A 23,447-nucleotide genomic window follows, 5' to 3' on the forward strand; every position below is an offset into this window, starting at 1 on the left:
AGACTGAGTGTACTCAAATCAAATCGTTTACTTCCTCCCTATCACAAGGCAAATTTAGCAACACTCAAGCACTAGGTCTCAACTCCATTTCAGAACAATCGACCCTCAAACTTGTTTGAACGTAAACACAGTTTCAATCTTAAAATTAGCAGCTTTGGTGTAACACCTATAACTGAAACAGAAACCCGTTTTAGCTAAAATGGTCTACACTTCCTCTCCTGGTCAACTTACTAATCCCAACTGTGAAAAGAAGCAAAATTTGCTCTTTAGAGTTCCTCCTCCTCTCTTCCACATGTACTATAAAAGCTGATGCTACCAGGAACATGACCACCAGGACGGAAGGAGCCAAAAACGCAATGAGGCCTTTATAATCCAGCAACCAGAGATTATACCCCAGCTGTTGAATATCCTCCCATTTTCTTACAGATCTCCATGGAAGTGAGGGAACAACAAGGGAAAACTAAGACTGCTGGACTCAAAAAACTAAGAGTAAAAACAGGGAATCAGGGGCTTCCCTGGTGGCGCAGTGGTTGATAGTCCGCCTGCCAATGCAGGGGACACGGGTTCGTGCCCCGGTCCGGGAAGATCCCACATGCCGCGGAGCAGCTGGGCCCGTGAGCCACGGCCGCTGGGCCTGCGCGTCTGGAGCCTGTGCTCCGCAATGGGAGAGGCTACAACAGTGAGAGGCCCGCGTACCGCAAAACAAACAAACAAACAAAACAAACAAACAGGGAATCAGAAGCAGCTACTGAACTACTCTTTCTAGGGCAATCTCAACACTTAGTCCAGTCTGTCAAAAAAGGCCAAAGTTTTAACAGCTATCACCAAAAGCAATAGCTGACTCAAAATAAAAAACAACAAATAAAAATGGTAATTTAGTCAATGTTTTGCCCACAGCCCAGATATCCTTTAATGCTAATTAATGAGTCACAGAGAAAACCCCCTTCAGATAAACAGGATTGCAACATCTCCCAAGCAAAAGTATTTGTTTAGGTCCTGACAGCAGTGCTGATCTGGGACTAACACATTCAATTCAATTTAAAAAATAATAAACTTAAGCCTTCAAACCAGATGCAGTCATGACTGTCTGTCCTAGTTCGTGTATAGGAAGACTCTTGAGTCTTAGAGAAGCATGCTGGCAGGAGGAGTCCTGAAGGACTGCTGGACTCTACTCCGGAGGGGGTGGAGGAAACCAGCCCTTTTCAGGGGCTTTCATGTTCTTGCACTCATTTCTCCTAAATCCCTGGTTGTCACCACGGTCAAGGTCAATGTTCCGTCACTTCCCAAAAGTCACAGCTCTCAAACAGTGTACCCCAAGGAAAGAAACAAGCTCCCTTCTACACACCTGTACAAACCCCAACAAGAGCTACTGTTCATAAATAGAGTGCACTGGAGTGTGGAGAAGCAGGAAAAATCGTATTTTTCTATTTATTATTCTTAAGATTCACAAATTTCTAAAAGCAAGAAAAAACAACTGGGGGACTGAGGTCAACGTTAATTAAACATATACTGTGTTGAACTCTTAAGAAAGTACCAGAGATGTAAAGTGTTTAAGCATGTTTTTATATTGTATTATATTTTCACAGTAAAAGTTAAAAAAAAAAAAAAGACATAAAAGTCCCCACCTACCAACGTCTTTCAATCAAATACTTAAAGACATTCACACTTTCTCACTTGATAAATGTTTTCTGGGCACCAAGATAAAAACTGAACTTCACTTTCACATTCTCCATCAGTCACGATCTCTGAACTTTCAAGGGTTAATATGAATCGCTATGACCATATGCTATACTAGTTATTTAAAGATCGATCATTTGTTATACAAAACCTGAGTCATTAACTCTGCAGATCCAAACATAAGACATTAATAAGCCATCCTCTTATACACAATGTAGATAGTAAGCAACTTGTGAAATCGCTTGTAGGAAGTGATGAAGAATTTCAGGAAGACCTTAACAATGTTTCTCCTTTCCAACTGCTCGAATTCTTACATTACCTCAAAGCATCTTCAGGGCATTAGGCCCTGGCCAGCCTCTCATTCCCAGTGGAATTTTTATTAATTTTTCTAGCTGAGATTTATTAACCCTAAAATACACACAAGCTAAAACAGACAAAGCCACCTGTTGCCTCAAGGCCTCAAAGGAATTCCTCCCAGAAGCACAGGGGAAAGCCTTCCAAGGACTATCTCAGAGGCAGGCAGCTGCTCCAGGGTGGGAGAACCTGGAGCACCCAGAGTTGGGCCCACTTCCACCCCGGAGTCTGGCCCAGTGGTGGAAAACACACACTTGGGGGAGGAGGCAAAAAGAAAGAAAGCCAGAATAACAGCAAATAGACTGCTCTCAACTGAAGACGGTTTTAAAACATATCATGTTTACATGGTGGACCATGTAAGGTTCCATGTTAACTGGAAGGAACTAAAATGGACAATTCGGAGGAAATCAATCCCTTGCTAGAGAAATCATTCTACTAGACACCAAAAATGATTTATAGTGACTGACTAGCTTGGCTCTATTAAAACTAAGGAATTTAATACCCAAACTCATCAAAGAAATATAATTTAGTGCAACCTAGCTTTGCTATGCTTGGTGTTCTCATCATAAGATTTACATAGGAGTTAGGAGTAGTGAAAAAATAAAAATCAACTCAAGTGCTAGGATGCTATGCTGCATAACGGTTTTCATTATAATATTTAGCTCTCAAGTGAGCTAGAAGACATTTTGGGAGAGATATAAATCTCAATCATTAAATGTTTCCTAAAGAGGAGCACATTCGGTGGTCTGGAACTAAACCTGCAATATCTCTCAGGTATGCCTCTACCCTATGACCCAGCAATTGTACTCCTGGGCATTTTTCAAACAAATGAGGGCGTATGTGAATGTTTATAATGTTCATAGCAGTTTTATTTGAAATAAACTGCCCCGCCCCAAGCTGGAAACTACCCAGACGTCCTTCAATAGGTGAATGGTTAAACAAACTGTGCTCTATCTATGGAATACTACTCAGCATAATAAGGAACAAAAGAAAAGTGAAAAGATAATAACAGCAGCAAAAAATAATAAGGAACAAACATGTAACAACCTGGATGCCTCTCCAGAGATTTAGACTGAGTGAAAAAAGCCAATCCCCAAAGGTTGCACACTACATGATTTCACTTGTCATTCTTGAAATGACAAAATTATAGAAATTGAGAACAGGTGAGTAATTGCCAGGGGCTAGAAGGGAACAGGGACAGGAGGAAAATGGTTGTGGCTATAAAAGGGCAATGTAAGGGGTCCTTGTGGTGATGGAAATATTCTGTATATTGACTGTATCAAGATATAAACATCCAGGGTGTGATACTGTATTACAGTTTTGCAAGATGGTACCACTGGGGGAAACTGGTAAAGGATACATGTGATCTCTGTATTATTACTTATACATGCATGTGAATCTACATTATCTCAAAATCAAACACTTAATTTTTTAAAAAAGGCATAAAAAAGAAAAAGAAGCACATTCATTAGGGCTTCATAATAAAAACTCCTTAAAAAAAAAAAGTCATAAGCTAAGGAGCTGCAGAGCATAATGCTCTATTTTCCACAAGCAAGTTGGGGACAAAACAGTAGGCAAAGGATTACTAAAGGGGGCAGTACAGCATAGTGGCTGAGAGCTCAGACTCCAAAGGCTGCCTGTTGAAATCTCAGCTTTTAGCTGTGTGACTTTGGGCAAGTTACTCTCTCTGTGCCTAAGTTTTCTCACCTACTGGGTGGTGATTGTGTGAATGCAGTTTACCATGTAAGACTAAGACACACAGGCTGATATCAGACATACAAGAGTTAGGCTTATTCAGCATTTATCCAGTCCACCTGCGTGGGGATTCAGTGGCTCTCCAAAACTAAATCAGCAAAGGTGCCTTTTGCACCGAAAAGCCAGTACCGAAAATCTGAGAAAGGCAAACTTAAGTATAAAAAGTTCCACCTTCCAAACCCTCTCTCCTTGCACACAAAACAGAATACACACAGGGCCTTCTCTTCCAGCAGCCACTGTCACTTTCCATTAAATGCTTTATGTTGTAAGCAGAACTTCAGCCCCTTGACAAGGACTAGGGCTGGATATTAAAATATTGGAATTAACTTCGCCTAAGACGTCCCAGTAACCAAATGACTCACTCACTTCTTTAGAAACAGTGAAATGTCAAGGTTGCCAGAGAACCCCAGCCCCAGATGTGTGCATAAATCATTGCGAAGTGTTCATCAAGCCAAAGCCAAAGGACATTACTCAAGATTACACTTTAAGTAAAATCTATCAGTTTTTATGGTTTTTCCTGTAATGGAGAAAATTCGAAAAAATAGGATTACTGGGGGAAAAATCACGGTAAGTTAAGCCCCAAAATTGTACAACGTATTTTAAAAAGGCTTAGAACTCCTCCTTTTGCTCTGGCTTCAGAGGGTTTACCCTTCCTCCCTCCCACCCCTTTTTTTAACTGTTTTATCCAATCTCATCAACAAGCACTGGACAAACACTAAACTATCCCATAGTGCTTATCTCACTATATTTTCTCTATAATACTACCTAAAAGCAAAAGCTTTAAAATTTTTGATACATTTATTTACAACCAGATTTTTAATACCTCTCGTCTGCAAAGCATTTTGAATGCTCTGTATTGATGACACCATCCACAAAGGGGTCTTTTTTTCACTTTCATAATAATTCAGGTAAAATTAGTAGTCTAATTTCATTAAACTCAAGCCTTTTGTCCTAGCGTTTCACAAGAACAAAAGGCAAGAATATTCTTTGGTCATTTACACTGTCACACAAAAGAAAAACAAACAAACAAAAAAAACACCAAATTGTTCACGTCCTACGTTTCTCTACCCTTGAGTGAAGTAGTTGATAAATCAGCTTGTCAGGGTTTTGAGTTCTTCGGTTCATTCATTACAGGGGATACTACCCAATACCCAGTTTTACTAAAATTTCTGGATCGTACAGGTCATTGGCAAATAACTTAAAACAAATCGCACACGCGGTATATCCTCCCAAATAGAACCGATTGTCTCCGTTTGCTTATTTTTAGTAACTTGAGATAAAAGACTTAAGACGGGTCGTTTTCCCAACTCGTTTGACAATTTGACCGCTGGCTCGGGACTGAGCGCCCCATAGCTACAGGCTGGAGTATAACAAGCGCTTCCCCACTAGGCTCCCTCATCTGCTCCAAACAAACCCCATGTAATAGCTGAAGAATGACGACACTAAAATCAACCCCACAGATTCATACCTTAGAGGTCTGCAACACGGAATAAACTTTTTTCCCTCAAGCGACAGTGCAGTTAAAATAAATAAATAAATGTAACACCCAGATGGGGTTTGTTTGATCCATTCCCGCTACTGGGTGCGCGCAGGGGGTCAGTGCAGCTTAACCCTGTGTGGGCCTAGGGGCTCACCAACAGCTGTCAGGGGGCGCTGCGCCGGCGAGGGAGCGCCTCCCGCCGCGCCGGTTCACTGGCCAGCAGGTGACCACCGCAACAGGCCCGGGTGCGAAGTGCGGGAACACGGCCACTTCCCCTGAGCGCGATCCGGCCACCGCACGCCGCCTGGTACTTTGTTAACTCCGCGCGCCCGGGATGAGGTGGCTGCGGAGCCCAGGCTGGAGGAGGATCCAAGCCTCCTCCAGTTTGGCCTCGCCCTGCCGGAGCGCGGAGCCTCGGCGGGAGGGAGAGGTCGCGGAGCAGCGGGTAACTACGGGCCCCCACCCCTACCCTCTCGGAGCCCCGTGTCCCCACTTCCTTGGTCCTTACCTGGGGAAAGGAGCCCTCGCGGCGCGGGCTCTTGGGGTAGTCTAAGTGACCCCGGTCCAGCATCAGGTAGAGCGAAAAGATCACCACACAAAAGATAGCGCTGCCAAACACGGTGAACTGGCGGCTTAACTTCATTTTTCCTCGATAGACTCGGGGCCAGGGCACTGTCCTCACCCGCAGGAAGAGGCGGACTGTGGACTCCTGGAAGCGGCCGCCGGAGGCTCCCTGCTCCCGTGCTTGTGCTCTCCGCGCTCTCCGCTGCGGATGCGGGTCCGGGCGGCGCTCCGCACCTTATCTCCGGCGCCACCACGCGCCCTTGGCCTTCGCCCTGGCCCACCGCCCTCCCTGGGGCCGGGCGTCCCTCCTGAGGCGGGACTCGCCTGCAGCCCGGAAGGGGCCCGCTCAAACTAGATCTCGAGTTCAGCGCCGGCACCCGGCAGGGCGCGCGGGGCAGGCGGAGGAAAGGTCGCTGTCTGGACTTCCTGCCACCGTCGCCCCGACCAAGTCGGCAGGAAAAGTTTTCTCGACCACGGCAGGCGTGTCCTCTTCACCCAGGATGTGCGGGCTCGGCGGCTCTAGGGTCGGCAGCGCGGAAATGGGTCCAAGGAGCCGTGGGGAAAGAAATCAGGGTGGGAGGAGCCGGGCCCCACAACTTAGCGCCGGGACAGTCGGGCCCGCCCCCGTGGCACCGCCCCCGCCTCCCCCGACTGAGCCCCTTCCTGCTGCCGCCGCCGCCGCTGAGGCCGGGCCGGGGTGCACCCCGGGCGCGGGGACGCACGGGTCCGGCAGGAGTTTCCTCCGAGCGCGCGTCCGCCCGCCGGCGCCTCCCGCTCCCCACCGCCCTTTTCGCTCAGCTTTCGGACCCGGGCTGCGCTCGGAGGGCGCAGGGGGCGGGCGGCGGCGGCGCGCGGAGGAGGAAAAGGAGAGCAAGGAGAGGACCTTTCCCGGAGAGAAGCGCGCTCCAGCTGCAGCCGCGAGTCCCCTCCCTCCCTCCCGCCCGCCCGGCAAATGCGGAGATGGCGGCGGCAGCTGCGAAAGGAAACGCCGGTTCTCCAGCGCCACTCGGCGCTCCTGCACCGCCCGCCACGAGCAGGAGACAGCAGCGGTGCAGTGGCCGCTGGGTCAATAGGCGCCGGCAGCCCGGGAGCTGAGCAGGCGACGGGCCCCGCCTCCTCCCGACGCTCCGTGATGAGGGGGCGGGCTCCCAGGCGCCCAATCACAACGCGCCGCTCGCAGGGCCCGCCCCGCGTCGGCCTCCCGGAGCCCCCCGCGGTGGGAAGACCTCAGACTGCTTTTGTGGCCTGGGAGGCAGTATTGCTCAAGTTGAGGCCCTGAGAGACCCTGGGGCGCCAGCAGCCCAGTTCTGCTGCGCTTTCTCCCCACTTCCTTTTCACTGCCCAGGTTTCCTGTCCTTGAGGTCCCAGACCTGGGGTGCCTTGGACGGAAACTCGGTGAGGAGAAGGGGGCTGCGAATTCTGTTCAGACTCATCTTTTCCTCCGCGGCTTTTGGTGACGTCTGGAGAAACCTGAGGGAAAGGAGCCTGCCGAAGGACTCTCCAGACAGGTGTAGACGTCTGGCTACAAAAATCTGTGAGGGGAGCCTGCTTGTCCTGGTTATTGATTTATTGCCTCAACTCCAAATTCACCCTTTTTGACTGCACTGTGAAAATGGATCTGGGCCTTTTAAAGTAAGTTTTCCTTTGCCAACAGGGGCTGAAGCTTTGTCCGTAGAGGATGCTGAAGAGACATTACAGGAAGAAAAGTATTTTACTACCTGGTTTCGGTGCATTGGTAGGCAGGCTCTTGCAGCATACCTGGCTTTCTCCAGGGCCGAGCTATGCTGCTCAGGGGCCAGCGGTTTCTTCCCACGTCGCCAACTCTAGTGATTTCGTAGTAGGCGGGCTAAAGATAGACACTACCTTGTGAATAGCTTTCTGGGCACCCTGGAGGCAAGGTCTGTAGCCAGTTCCAGAGGGCCGATTTTTCACAAGGTGTGGCACCACAGTGATTTCTCTGCCATTCAGTGAGCCAGGCTGTGTCCTCTCCAGTAATTTTTGGATCTTAGCCCTGGGAAGGGCTGGGGGAGCTCTTCTTTGAGAACTCTATCTCCTAGTCCAAGGGTTAGTTATAAGGTTAGCTCCTTAAAGCTGCTCTTTCTATATTCTCTAGGGTTCTCTTACTAGTGAATCTCTCGTTACTCCAAAACCCTGTTATAGTTAATAATTCTTTTTATTAAACTTTATCTGTAGTCCCAAGAGATAGACCTGCAAAGATAGGATTAGGAGTTTGGTTTGATTGGGCCTTTGGGCTTGAGCTCAGTGCTGAGTTCCTTGCCAAAGTGAATTAAGATGCTAATAATTCATAGTACACGGGGCATCCCAGTTAACCAGTCATCTGTGGCTGATTGTGGTGAACTACCAAGTTCCTTGGAGCCCCAAGTGGCAGCTACACTGGACTGTTACGGCGTAAGGTAACTATAAGGAATGTGGTGTGAGATGTATTCTTTTGAGTTCCTTTGAATGCTTTTTTTTTTTTTAAGTTTTTACAGTTTTATTGAGAAATAATTGACATACACCACTGAATAAGTTTAAGGTATACAGCATGATGGTTTGCTTTACATATATTATAAAATGATTACCACAATAAGTTTAGTTCTCATCCATCACCTCATATAGATACAATAAAAAGAAAAAAAGTTTTTTCTTACAGTGATCACTTTTAGGACCTGCTCTCTTAACAATTTTCCTGTATATTATACAGCAGTATAAACTATCATCATCATGTTGTACATCACATCCCTAGTACTTTTTTTTTTGAATTGTAGTTTATTTTTTTATACAGCAGGTTCTTATTAGTTATCTATTTTATACATGTTAGTGTATATATGTCAATCCCAATCTCCCAATTCATCCCACCACCACCACCCCCATCCCCACTTTGAATGCTTAAAAAGAGAAATGACAAGCACAGTTCCAAGTTATGGTATGAGAACCAGAGAGACAGACTCCATACAATTCTAAAGGAAGCTCTTATTGATTGTAGCAACAAAATGATATTGCTGAAAATCAAAACACAAAATTTTAATTTTCACGTTACTGAATTACAACTTCTGTTGAATTCATGGATGTGCAAGTTTCTCATGTAAAAGTTAGGGTGCTGTAAAATAATAGGATCCCAAAACTTGGAGTGGGTTAGACCCAGATGAAACTGACAGTCTTGAACCCCCAAGTCACTCTGAGCCTCTCTTACTAGTGGAAATAGGTCGCCCTCCAGTTTCTGAAGAGGTAGGCTTCCTCTGCTTGAAAACTCACCTGGGGCAGATGCCTTGAGAGGAAATTCACATTATCCTCAAAACCCACAGTAATCACCCTCTACTACAGTGTACTCACAACTAGGATCAAATTTCAGCATGCTCCTGGGGTATAGGTGCACACTATGATGGAGGAAGTAGTAACTTACACACCAAAGTAACTACAAGACTTTGATAATATATAGGCAGAAACCTGGAGAACGTGTGGGAGTGGATTCTGAGGGTGTTAGACCATGGAGGATGGAATGTAATACTATACTGAGCCAAATTTATTGTTATGGTGTTTATTATATGTGTTAGCTCATGCAGCTAGAGGTGGGTCTAGCTCATGCAGCTAGAGCTTACTTGGTTGGCTGATGGAAACTTGGACTCATCAGTTGCCTAGAGTTTGTGAGGTTGAAATGCCAGAGCTTCCCTGACATGATGTGGAACAGGGAATCCAAAAGTTTATGGAAATGTTACACTGGACTTATAATATGTAATCTGCATGCACATCCCTCAGCTGTGTTCCATGCAAAGGCCCAGAAGATGCTCCTTCAATGAAGAATTGAGAAATACATTAGTGACAGGAAGACATGCATCTTTGAAAATCTCTGTGGATGTTTCCCTCTGTAGGCCATGTATGACTATAGAGGATGCCACTACTGAGGTGCACTCATTGATAACAATGGGGATGACAGGATCCCAAAATAGCACAGACCACCAAAGGTAATGTGGGTACATCTGCCTTATGAAAGGGCAACAGGTGTGTACAGGCAATCAGAGTGCCTTGGCCCACAGAGATGCCCTAGGAAAAAAATAGATAGGCAACCTAATAGAGTACTACTTGATATTTATTAACAAGAAAAGCTCTAAATCAGGTAGCCAGTATCTGAGCTGAGTCACCACAGTGGACTCTCACTCAGTTTTTAGACCTATATCAATTCACAGATCCAGAACCCCTTGGTTGAAGGAGAGTCTGTGTACTCTTTAGGAATTACCTTGCACCACTGCCACAGTACACGTTGTAAATGTTCCCACAACCTTGTCCCCCAAAAATGTGTGGCTATATACTAGAGTGGCAGTACATTGGAGAAAAGGATATATGGAGATCTTTTGAGGTTTTCTAGACATCAGATCTGAACTGATGCTAATTCCTAGGGACTCAAAACACCACTGTGACGCTTCAACCAAAGCTGGAGTTTATCTTGGTCAGTAGATAGATGAAGTCTTAGCTCATATCCAGCTCACAGTTGGTTGTTAGGTCACTTGATCCACACACCAACTGTGTGATTATTTTCTCAGTTCTAGAACTGATCATATCCCCATTTTGGCTTATCCATAGGATGAAGTCCATTATAGTAGGAAGAGCTAAGTGGATGCGCCTAGAAATCTCACTCTCTTCCAAAATAGTAAAGCAATTAATGTTGTTACTGGGTCCAAGCTCATGCTGCTCGCCGCATGACAGGCCAATGAATCAAGAGACGGTATGTTGGGACAAGGAATAGTGACTTTACTCAGAAAGCCAGCAGACCAAGAAGATGGTGGACTGGTGTCCCAGTGAACTATCTTGCCTGGGTTTGGATGCTAGTTTCTTTTATAGAGCAAAGAGGAGGAGGTGAGGAGGTAAAGTAAAAAAAGCTGATAAGTTTTTGCAAATATTTCTGGGTTTCAGCAGACTCTGGAGGGGATGTGTTAATTTCTTCTTTGCTGCAGGCATTTACAGGTGGGCCTGGTCAGGATGTTTCCTGTGAGCTAAACAAAGGTATTTAAGCTTAAGTTCTGGCATGGGAGTCTGGGTTCCCAGAGATGGGCCCTTATGCATACTTTAAGCTGTAGGCAACATCCCTTAAGTAATTAACTTGTAGCAAAAACAGTAGAATACAAATGTTAAAGTAAAAGACACAGATCAAATGTGGAGTCACATTTGTTCTTCCCTGTTACAATGTCATCATTAAAGGCTTGAAAAAAAGCAGGGGTGGTGATACCCATCACATTCTCATTTAACTCACCAGTTTGGCCAGTGCAGAAGTGGATCTTGAAAAATGACTGTGGACTATTATAAACTTAACCAGGCGGTAATTCTAATCGTGGCCACTGTCCCCAGGTGCAGTGTTTTTACTGAAACAAATCAACACAGCACCTGGCACTTGGTATAAAGCTATTGACATGGATAATGCTGTCTTCTCTATACTTACTCATAAATACCACCAGAAGCAGCTGGCTTTTACCTAACAGGGCCAACAGTATGTTACTGCGTCCTGGCTCGAACTGCTTACCGCTCAACAGGCCAATAAATCAAGAGACAAGTTATTGGAGCAAGGAATAGCAACTTTATTTGGAAAGCCCGCAGACTGAGAAGATGGTAGACTGGTGTCCCAAAGAACCATCTTTCTCATTAGAATTCAGGCTTCTTTTATACTAAAAGGGGAGGGGGGGTGTGGTTAGTTGTTGCAAACTTCTTGGTGTCAGAATCCTTTGTTCTTACAACTGTCCAGGTAGGTCAGGTCACAATGTTCCTGTAAACCCCCAAGAAATGTTATTCTCTGTTTTGCAACTTTTTATCTCTATGTGAATGGAAAAGTGTTATACCCTTAAAGATCAGAGCCTTGAGAATGGGCTATCCTGTATATTTCAGGCTGTAGGCAACATTCTTAACTTGTAGCAAAAGCAATAGAATACAAAGATTAAAGTAAAAGAAACAGGTTAAATGTGGAGTTGTATTTGTTCTTCCCTATTACAAGTATACCTCCACAGTATTGCCTCAGGGACACATCAATTCTCCTCAATATAGCCTACAGAAATATTGATCATCTTGACATTCCACAAAACACCACACAGGTTCGTTTTGGTTGTTTATAATGACAACAGTATGCTGATTGAATATGATAAGCAGGAAACAGCAAGTATTTTATACACCTTAATAAGATTTGTTTGAACTAGAGGGCATCAGATAATAATCAGGAGTGTGACATGACAACTCTGAAGTGGTCCTAGCAAGGCCCACACCTCAGGGGTGGGATAAGTTCTAGGATGGTACAAGCTATACAAGGAAAAAGCCGCTAAGAGAGAAATCCAAGCAAATGGTGCTGGTTAGAAATTATAGGATTGGAAAAAATAGTGAAGTGAGTGCTGCAGACACCAGTCTACCAATCATGTGGCTAGGAAGGAAAGCAACAGTACAACTAGTTGGTGGAAAAGGAACACCCTACACCCCAGGAAGTCGAGTCAGGGGAAGACTCATTAACCTGTCTTGGCTCTTACCTGTAGGACACCTGGCCTGGTATCTCAGCATGCTTTGGTAGCTGAATACCCATTCTTAACTTAGATCCTAGATCCTTAGATCTTAGGACATAGATCCTTAGTCCTTAGATCTTAAACTCAGGACTGTTGACCTTTCAGATGGATGACTTCCACCCACGATGACAGAACAAGATTAATTTTCTGGACGTTACTATGGTTCCACCTAGCCTGAGATTATTCAGTCCCATGTGTTCTCTATTTACCAGCTTAAAAAAAAAAAAATTCTCTTCTATGCTTTCCCCAGACCATTGCTCATGCTCTGAATTTGACTGATTGCTGTATCTATCACTCCCTCCTGACCCTACTGCCAAATACTTAACAGATGTTCCTTTGGACACTGAAAAGTCAAACCTTGACCCCCATGTCAGCAAAATGCTGTTGCTGAAGTCACTATAAACCTATTAGCAGAATCTAGTTTACCTGGAGCAGTTCTTGCTGTAAAGGCTAGGCTGATTGGCTGTGACAGCCAGATTGTTCTCCTCAAAAGCACTGCAGGCTGCTTTGCAGGAATAATTTAGGTTTAACCAAGGGGTTTGTCCATCACAAGGAACACAAAGTTGACTCGCTGCAATAAATGATACTAAACACTCCTAATACAGTTTATGCCCCCAATAGGGTACTACCTCTAATGTGGACATCAGGCCTATATTTGCCTAACAAAAACCAGTCTGAACTCTCTAATTTAAGTGGTTATAGACAATCACATTTCTCTGGACCTCCTGCTGGCCAATGAAGGTAAAATATATTCAAATGCCAGCACCTGTTGCTGCACTGATATTAATAAATCAGGACAGGTGGAGCGATACATCTCCTACCTTAGAGAGAAAGCTGGGTGGCTCTCTAAGGTCTGTGGTACCTGAGATGTACTTAGCTGGCTTGGCTCTGGTTGGGAGCCTGTTTGCAATTTAGCCTTCAAATGGGTCTGATCATCCTGCTAGGAGTCAGAGTCATGGTCACTCTCATCTGAGGTAGCCTAAGACGAATAGAAACTGTTTGGTTCAAGCCCTTGGAGTTAATCAGTAGAGTTAATTAGGCAATCTAATGGGTGGCCTGAATTCCTGAAAATAATTCTTTCTTGGATACATGAAAGGTCAGGGATGGAGTTACTGAGAGACAGCTCTGCTACCACATGGCTTTACATGGCTTTATGTAGGCCAGTCAGGCAAGTCTGACCAGAGTCCTCCTGGAATACCCTGCAATTCCTTCTCGACCAGGCAGAGATAAGCTTCTTGTGCGGAGCTGCCATAAAACCATTTCTCATCCATCTCCCTCATTTCAGCTGAGCCTAGGACTTTCCATCTAACTCCATCTTCCTTCAAATACAGCTGCAAGCTTCTGTGTAAGTCTAGAAACTGCCTGGCTATAGTTGAGATGGCTTCTCAGTAGTAGATCAATCATCACTCCTGTCTCTGTCACTGGGTCCCTCCAGTTCAGTGTCCTTCAGTGGGACTAGAGATGTGGGGAGGTGACACCATCCTGGTATTGTTTTTGCTGTGCAAGCAATAAATTGTCTAAATCCAGTTGAGCCTGTGGTCACCTTAATATTAGGCTGAATCTCTCAAAGTGTGGCAAACCAACCTAGAAGCTTTTGTTGTGATCCTTGTGGCTCTGTTAGCCACTGCACTGTTGCTTAGGGGCTGCTCAGCCACTTGTTACTTAGAAGGGTAGGATTTTCCCAATCTGAAGAGTGAATTAAGCCAGTATAATTCAGGGGAAAATACTCATGTGAAAAAGTAGGGGTGAGCAGAAGCAAGTATTTGATATATTGGGGCAGCTAAAGGCTGTAGGGATGAAGTAAGTGGAGAGAGATTGAAGACACAGGAAAAAGAAGAGTTCAGTAATATATCAAGGTAGTAGAGAAGAAGATACAGTGATGGGGACCAATAGCTTGGTATAGAGAATCACTCTGGAAAGGAAGACACTCCCTTCCTTGAGACCAAAGCAGCCTCCTCCCTATCCTTTTCTATCATGGCGCTCCCATTATCTTCTGGTCTATCTCTTACCAGGTCTCCTGACTATCTTGTCCAACTGTCACAACTTTCCCAATTGCCTAAAAATCCTTCAGTAGTTTCCCACACCTTCCCATTTGATACTAATCACATTAGTATGTACCCTAAGTTCCTTCAAGTTCTGACCTCTGCCTTTTTATTTTTAATTTAAAAAAATATGATTTTTAAAGGTTACTTTCCATTTATAGTTATTACAAAATATTGGCTATATTTGTTGTGTTGTACAATACATCCTTGAGCCTATCTTACACCCAATAGTTTGTACCTCCCACTCTCCCATCCCATGTTGCCCCTCCCCCGATAACCATTAATTTGTTCTCTATATCTGTGTCTGCTTCTTTTATGTTTTATTCACTAGTATGTTGTATTCTTTAGGTTCCACATATGAATGATATCATACAGTAATTTCTCTGTCTGACTTATTTCACTTAGCATAATGCCCTCCAAGTCCATCCATGTTTCTGCAAATGACAAAATTTCGTTCTTTTTCATGGTTGAGTAGTTTTCCATTGTATATATGTACCACATCTTCTTTATCCATTCATCTGTTGATGACCACTTAGGTTGCTTCCATACCTTGGCTATTGTAAATAATGCTGCTATGAACATTGGGGTGCATGTATCTTTTCAAATCAGCGTTTTGGGGTTTTTTGGGTTATATACCTGGGAGTCTGACCTCTGCCTTTCTATCCAGGCTTATCTCCTATCACCCTTTCACACACAATCTTCACTCCAGTTATGTTGAATAACTTACCTCTCTCTAATGGGCTAGGCAGACAGGGCTGCTATGTACGGTTGTACAGACTGCACATGGAACATCTCCAAGAAGTGCCACACATATTGCTGATATTGTCAGTTTGTATAGTTATTAGAACTATTTTCTGGAAGATGGCAGTAGACTGTCCTATTCTAATAAAATTAATATGACAGATTTGTGACAAACAGAAGTAGAGTACTACCTTGAAGAAAGTGTCAGTTTTATAAAAACTTGAACAAAGATGTACCTCAAATCCTTGGTATAAGTTTTTATGTTTAGAATGTCCTTCAGCTGCCTTGTCCACCAGCACTCTCCTACTCATTCCACATAAGGAAACTCAAACACTTTCTCTCTATCTCTTCAAATATTGTCAGGTATTTTTTATAGCTACTTATCTCATGGTCTAGAAATATTTGTGGTTCTTATCCCTCCTCTGAATTGTCTGGTAGTGGGTTTTTAATATCCATCTTTATTCATTTTATCCTGAATGAGCACATGAGGTGTTCTAAATCAGAGGCAAATTTCTTATTATCCCACAGTAAGTAAGAACTTCATGCTCCCCTCTCCCAGTTTGCCCCAGGCCTTACCCCTGGGACGACGAAGTGATGAAAAAGAATGGAAATTTCCTTAAATGAGGGGCCAGATACTCTGTAGACAAAGGACAAGGGAAAATGATTTTTCTCTACTTATAAAGATAAAGGAGGCAGCTGTGCCCCTCCTCTCCTGGAAGGGTCTCCTCCTTACTCCAGATGTCTTCAAACTCCAGGGCCTAGGAATGTCTTCATTCCTAGTTGAAATTTAAATAACTAGAAAGATAACACTCCAGTCTCCCCAGCACCTTCAGAACTAACCTAGGTGCCTTTCCCAGGATATAATTTTTTGCTTTGGGGAAGATAAGAGAGGTTTTATTAACCCTTTGGATCATAGCAGTTAGCTCTGTCATTAGGAAAACAAGCAACTACAGATCTAATATTTATAGTATGAGAAATGTATCTAGGAAAAGTGAAAGAAAACATTCTCTGTAGTGCATACATTTCTGTGGCTTAGGAGGCTAGAGCCTCTTACAGGAACACTAAAAAAACAAAAAAACAAAAAAACAGGGAAGTTTTATTTATTTTCCCATTTCTAAAGCCTACATGAGTAAGGTCCCATGTCATAAAGATTTCTTCTGATTCCTTCTCCAGGACACAAAGCCTTTGTCATTTTGGGAGAGTTACATAAAATCTCCAAAACTCTATTTTCTAATGTATCCCATTGAGACAATGATAGCTATTTCAGCATTTGCTGTAGGAATTAAGAGGTAACAAATGACATGTTGGGAGAGCATTCCCCAGTTGCCTTCCATTTTCTCTGGGAAATGGAAAAATGGGTTCCATGAAGGGGTGAATAGGGTAGAGAACATTTGAAATTGCTACCATTGGAAGTGGAGAGTGGAGTCCACATAGATAAATTGGACAACATTGATTTATTATGGAGCAAGTCTACAATTTTCTTTCCCTGGCTTGAAAGCGCAAGGAAAGTGGACTCTGAGGATGACCCATGGATGACCCTTTCTACCAGGATTCAAGAGCAGTGGCCATACAAGGAGAGCTCAGGGCTGAGAACATATCATATTCTGCCCTTTTCCCTCCCACATAAATATATGTTTGCAGTAGAGGTTTGTTAAAATGAGCACTCAATGATAGCTTGAATAGGAAAAGAGCCTGGGGTGAGGTTTCTAGGTGTGAGGTCTAGCACCATGCTTCTGGAGATGAGAGGCTGTATATCCATACAGAAGCCTCAGGTTATATTTGGTAATAACTGGAAAATCTATCTCTTCCCCTATCAACTTCTTCTGTAATCTGTCTGAGGTCTTCAATTGCCTAAATATATCACATCTAGGGTGAAAGGTTCGAAGGTAGTAGAAACAAAGTTCTAACTTCTAAGACCTTAGAAAATTTTGTAGTTATGATTGCACAAAACCCTCTACCTGTTGGGAAAAGCAATCTGCCAAGGGTCCTGAGCATCTCTGTACATTATTTCTGGGTATGCCAAGGATGCAGAGCCCAGACTACTCTTTACTTGGGTCATTTCTCAGGGTTGGATTTGCAGCAAGCAACCTTGAGCAACCAAGTAATAGCTTCCTCCCAAAGAGTAGGATTGCTTACCAAACACTATAAAAGCAGTAAATTCTCCGAGTTCAATATTCCTTGGCTGTGACAGAAAACCACCGAGTACGTGGCAGCCACCTGGACCCCTCCCCTTAGACCCCATGGGATTTTGGGGGCATAAGAAACAAGTGTCAGCATCGTGCTAATGCTGCTTTGACATGCTCCTTTGTCTCTAATCCAGGCATCATCTATTTTCTGCTGGCATCCATGAAACAGTAACAGGCCCCAGACTCTTCACATATCCTGAAACTACTCACCTACCTAAGAGAATCTTGACATTATTGGCATAATCTCCACCAACCTATGCCTTCCCTCCCATGAAAGGAAGCTGAGAGATGGGATGAGTCAAGTAACATAAGAAACTTCTGAGAAGGTAAGGGAAAGAGAGCTAAAGGAAGAATACCTTTTTTCATAATCCTTCTCATTATTTTAAATTATATACTGACTTATTTTATGTCTGTCTCTCCCAGTAGAGTGCAAGCTCCCGGAAGTCAGGGACCTTTTTATTTACCACTGTATCTTAATGAGTAAAGTAGTATCTAGAAATGTTGAGGCTTAATAAATATTTGTTGAGATAATTAACAAATTATCTGGGCCCTGAGCCACCAGTTGGGATGAATTGGTAGTACTCATAGTAGAAGTCTGTTTGCTCTTGAGCTGAGTTTAAAGATATTCCTCTTGTCTTTGTGAATCAGCGCCAAATCTTTGTGTTCCTACGAGGTCTTTTTAAAGTCCTTTAAGGAGAATTTCCCCCAAAATTATTTTGCTAATCACCTTAGTCACCAAAGGACATCCCATATGGGGACAGAAAGAAATGAACTCTATTTAATGAGTGACCATTCAATGCTAGATACTAAGTACATAGATACTTTGCTTGTGTTGCCTCATTTAATTCTCACAGCTCTACAAGGTTAGTATACTGATATCTATTTCATATATATATGTGTGTGTGTGTGTGTGTATATATATATTTTTTGAACTTAGATACAAAGAGGTTAAATAACTTGCTTAAGGATACATAACTACTAAACTAGCTTGTTTTTTCTGGTTTCAAAACCCCTCCTCTATTTGCTATAGCATTCTATAGAGTTATAATACTTTGCATTTTGTGTTACGGTGAATAGATTTTCCAAAATAATATCTAGGATGTGTATCCGTAGGATTCAGTGCAAAGAAAAATAAGTATTTTAAGCAGGAAGGTATTTAATAGAGGGTACTTTCAAAAATCCATGTCAGGATTGGAGAAGTGCGTTAACAGACTAGGCCTGTAGAATGAACGATTCCAGCATAATACAGAGTTGACCTATCAGTGGAGCTATTATTGCTGAGGATGACTGGAACACTGGGTTCAGAAACATAACCCTGTGATAGAAGGTGGAGTCAAAAAGCTACTGCTCTCATAGCTGCCACAACTGCTTATTGTCTTCCAGGAGGCTGAGTAATAAACTATGGAACATTGCTCTAGAAAACTGTTTCCATGACCTTTATTATAAGAGAAATACTGTCAGAAGTGGTCAGAAGGTTGCCTCAACTTCTCTTATGTTTTCTAAATCTTGCACAAGTATACCTAACTGGCAGACCTAATTCATATCCATAGCTCTAGGTGCAAAGGAGTCTAGGACATGTTTTAAGCTTCCAGTCTCTGTATTACGAATGCCGCCATAAGAGGATGGTAGAATGGACATTGGGTGAGCCAATCTGCAGTGCTTAGCCCAGGCAGTATTTGGAGAAATACAAATACTTCTACAGAGAGAATGGGTTAAAATGTTCAAAACTGACTCTGTCCAGGAAAACCTATATGATATGATTATTTATTTGAACTCCAAACTCCTAACGTGCAACTCTTAATGGCTACGATTTATCCTGGGAAAAATGTTCCCTATGCATGTTAAGGCCAATAATATATCTAAATGTACACATATCGAGATGAGAAAATTATTTATGATGTGGGATCATTACTTTCATTTTTCTATAGCCTTTTGTTTGCTGACACTATTATTGGCATGAATTTTCAGAAGAGGAGGCTTATTTCCAGCAAGCCCCAGGCCTTTCTCTGGATTCTTTTTTACTCTGATTTCTCATATGCCAACACAATACTCACATAGGAAGGGCTTAACAATTTAGTACTCTAAAGCTTCAAAGACACAGCACATCCAAGCATCTTACATGGAGGCCCCAGAGAAGTAAAAAGATTTGCCCAAGATCTCACAGAGACCAGACTAGAAGCCAAGTTCTCTGGCTCCCTGTCCAAAGCTTTTTTTCATCACAACATAACCAAGCCTTGGATTGTATGCTTCCTAAATACAGTGATATTGTGTGTGTGTGTGTGTGTGTGTGTGTGTGTGTGAGAGAGAGAGAGAGAGAGAGATTACATTTATATCAAGTTCAATAACAGGCAAAATGAAGCTATACTTTTAGGGAAGCATACTTAGATGTTAAAGTATGAAGCAGAACAAGGAAGTGTTAACCATCAAAGTCTGATTAGTGGTGGAGGTGGGGAGTTGTTACTGGAAAAATGCACATGGGGATTTTGGGGATGATGGCAATGTCTCAGGAAACTCAGTTTTGTAAAACTCAAACTTATTTTTTTAACCCAGTATAATGTATTTGACTTTTTTGTTTTTAATAACACTTAGTCTTAGTACTCACTGTATGAAAGAGCCAGCCTATGTGCTTTCCATGGATTATTTCATTTAACTCTCACTAGAACACGCTAATAGAAGCACTATTAGTATGCCCATTTTATAGATGAGGAAACTGAGGCATAGCCTTTACTAATCTGTCCAAATCCACACAGTTAGGTAGCAGAGCTGGTATTTGATTCATCAGGCCCCAGTGTCAGGTGCTTAAGTACTCTGCTAATGCTAGCCAACAGAAATTTTGTGGGTGAGTCTAATTATAGACCCCTTTATTATCATTATTTCATAGTCATAAAAGTTATAGTTATGAAAACCATATTAATAAGAGAAAAAATCTGGTTGCAAAACTATACACACATATACACACACAGAACTATGATTACATCTGTGTTAAAAATATATATGCATAAGTATAAAAAGACCAGAATATAAAACACTAAGTTAGGATGATGAAAATATAGGTGCTTTTCTCCCCTCTTTTTTGTTTTCCAAATTTATTGTAAAGTAGCCATATTAAATTTATAATGGGAAAATGTGCTCTAAAATAAACTTCCCATTTATCTGAAACATAAAATTTCATTTCTACAGTCTCCTTTCCTGCAGCTTTGTATAATCTTTTAGAAGCCTCTTCTGTTCAATGAGTAACTTCATTACTAAATTGATGGCACCGGATCATTCTAGCTATGCAAATCACAGACCCACAGCCAGCTCAGGAAAAAGATTACATTAAAAATTAAAGCAACGTGTGGAGATGTGGAGATAATGTGCTTACAATTATTTCTACATATTTAATATTTATGCAATTACAAAGCCAGTCATGACAAATCTTAAATATTGAGTCATATTCCTTTTGCCCTCTAATATTTTTGACCTTGAACTGAGACTGCCAAATAATATATAAAAAATGACTGTGGGAGAAGCATTTCTTTTGGCCTATAAATGATAAATCCTTTTTTCTTAGAAAGTGATCTCATTTCTTCCTAGCCTTTGTTTATTTTCAATGCCTTGTATTTTTTTTACTCTGTTGCATTCTGATCACCCTTGAAAGCGCTGGGCTTTCAGTCTTCCACAGTTTGGTTGTATCGTTTTCTGGTGCTGCTGCTGCTGTGATGTGTTTTCTGCCAGAGGAAATTTACAGGCACATTAACTGACTTGACAGGCACAACAAGCCACAAGGCTCTCCTAAGGAGAAACAACCATGTGCTGTGGTGAGGTTTTCTCTATTGCACCTTCCCTCTTAAACCTTAGTACCCCACCATGATTCAGATACAAGTCCCCACCACTTTTGCTTGTAGGTATCACCTTGGATCCTGGATTTAACTCTCTGGTTCCTGGTGACAGCAGTACATTGGTTCTGCAGTAATTAATTCATATTTCGGCAACAATCTGACTATAGCAGTTTGTGGATAAAACCCATGTCTTCACTTAGAGCCTTATAGATACCAAGTAAGGAACTGGTGGGAACTTTTCTGTTCCTGTGATGAGTCATTGACACAAAAACTATACAAAGGAAAAGCACTATCATTACATTTTATGGAAGGCATTTAGAGAGAAAATTCTAAAACACTCAATTTACTTTTCTCCATGTGCCATAGAAAAATGGTCAACAAAAATCAATGACTTATTAAAAATTCAAAAACATAAAATGAGACATAAATGAAAGGGTAAACTGTTTCCTTGGCAGATTCCAAATAAATTAGAGTACTACCCTACAGCCACTGGGGAGCCAAAGGCCTGTGCATTTTTTTTTTTTTTTTTTTTTTTAGGCCTGTGCATTTTAAGTTTAATATAGATTATGTTGCCCCTGAGGGAGTAAATCTGCTAAGATATAGCAGTTCTGGTACATTCGGACCCTGACTTCATGCCAAGCCATCTCTTCAAGTTATGATCTTCCAAACCTTTTAAATAATTTTTGAAGGGTGATTTATTTTGAGAATATTCCCTTTATCCTTGGTATATTTAACCATACACATGTAACTATGTAACCTACAGAAATTATTAGAATAGTCCAAAATCATATGTAAGTTTCTTGCTTGATTCTCTGTCAAGAAGCAGACATATTTACCAAGCCAATCCATAGCATTGGTCTGAGCTGCTCTATTTATTGAATGAATAAATACATAAATGAACTTTGCATTATCTGGAAATCAGGAATAGGTAATTTCCTGGTAGATTTATTTTTTAGAGAATTAACTAGGAACATTGTTAGTTTGTCCCTGTCCTAGTCATTTCAGGCTTCTGTAAAAATATAGACTAGGTAGATGACAAACAGCAGAAATCTATTTCTCACAAATTTGGAAGTTGGAAATCTGAGATCAGGGTGCCAGCACGGTCAGGCGAGGGCCCTCTTCCAGGATGCAGGCTTCTCACTGAGTCTCTATAAGTGGCCAAAGGGGCTAGGGAGCTCTGTGGAGTCTCTTTCATAAGAGCACTAATCCCATGCATAAGGGCTCTACCCTCGTGACCCAAGCACCTTCCAAAGGCCCTACCTCCTATACCTTCAACTTCGGGGGGTTAGGATTTCAAAACATAAATTTTGTTGAAAATGAAATAGTCAGGCCATTGCAGGCCCCCTTTCCTTTTTTCTCTTTCTTGGGGCCATGCTCTCCCAAAGGTTTCAGTATAGCCAGCTGCAGCTGTGTTCTCACCTATGCCCTCTGTCCCTCCCCATCCTTAAGAGGACATATGAAAGTTTTTTGGTTCTGGCAGCCTGGTGGTCCTTGGAGAGACTGACTCATTCCTCAGGATCCCTAAGAGTGAGAGCAGACCATACATTCCTCTCTTTAGATTGACTCTTCTTTAGTTTGGTTTTCTTCAATGACAGTGGTTCTCCTCTCTGCCTTTTGATCCTCTGTAGTGACTGCAAGGATGAGAAGAGAGACCTAGTTTTCCAGGTTGTCAGAATAACTAGAGGTCTTTCCAGCTAGTTCAGAGCAATGGCAACAGGCACCATTAATCTTGCCCACCATCTGGAAAATACAGAATACCTGAAGAGCAGGAATTATTTATCCTCACACAAAGAAAGCCAAGGTGCCAGTCACTGGACTTTATATATAGCCATTCTCCATCTAAATGTCTTTAGAAGTAGAATTCATTAATCTAGGGTGATTTGAGTAAGATTCTTTCTGAAACAAGAGGCCAATTTAGATAAAACCCAAGGTGTCTTTAAACTCATTTTTGTTTTGTTTTTTTTTTACCTGAAAAGGTCATAAAAATGGATAAATTTTCATAAATAATATAAATTTCTGTCTGCATCTAGTGGGAGATTTCCTCTAATTTTAACACTGAAATGTTTTAACAAATAATCATCAAATGCCTATCATGTGCCAGGCAGGCACTGTTGTAGATGCTGGAACTATAGCATAATGTGTACATTAAACCTTCAATGTGAAGACTGCATACAGACACTGAGAATTCTTCAGGCTCTCTGATGAATCCATTCACATTTTCTGTACCCATTCATACTTTAAACTGTAGTCAGGTGAGCTCTCCAAACTGGGTTTCACTTGCCTCCCTGATCCCCTAG

At 42.4% G+C, this 23,447-nt stretch overlaps 2 protein-coding genes across 2 annotated transcripts in view; one reads left to right on the plus strand and one right to left on the minus strand.

Annotated features, from left to right (window-relative positions):
* MAN2A1 (mannosidase alpha class 2A member 1) overlaps positions 1 to 6,246 on the minus strand; it is a 159,126-nt gene extending 152,880 nt beyond the window's left edge. The window contains exon 1 of the mRNA XM_082622811.1: positions 5,775 to 6,246. Coding sequence (XP_082478937.1) covers positions 5,775 to 5,909 — 135 coding nt within the window. The 5' untranslated portion in view covers positions 5,910 to 6,246. The remainder of the gene's footprint in view (positions 1 to 5,774) is intronic.
* The window catches only part of LOC309805384 (uncharacterized protein), a gene marked incomplete at its 5' end in the record, with an annotated part of 252,890 nt that continues 235,481 nt past the window's right edge, over positions 6,039 to 23,447 (plus strand). The window contains 3 exons of the mRNA XM_082623303.1: positions 6,039 to 6,093; positions 6,144 to 7,462; positions 17,464 to 17,655. Of these exons, the coding sequence (XP_082479429.1) occupies positions 6,039 to 6,093; positions 6,144 to 6,925 (837 nt within the window). The 3' untranslated portion in view covers positions 6,926 to 7,462; positions 17,464 to 17,655. The remainder of the gene's footprint in view (positions 6,094 to 6,143; positions 7,463 to 17,463; positions 17,656 to 23,447) is intronic.

The sequence above is a fragment of the Mesoplodon mirus genome (assembly GCF_964341445.2).
Source record: "Mesoplodon mirus genome assembly, chromosome: 5".
Taxonomy (NCBI): domain Eukaryota; kingdom Metazoa; phylum Chordata; class Mammalia; order Artiodactyla; family Ziphiidae; genus Mesoplodon; species Mesoplodon mirus.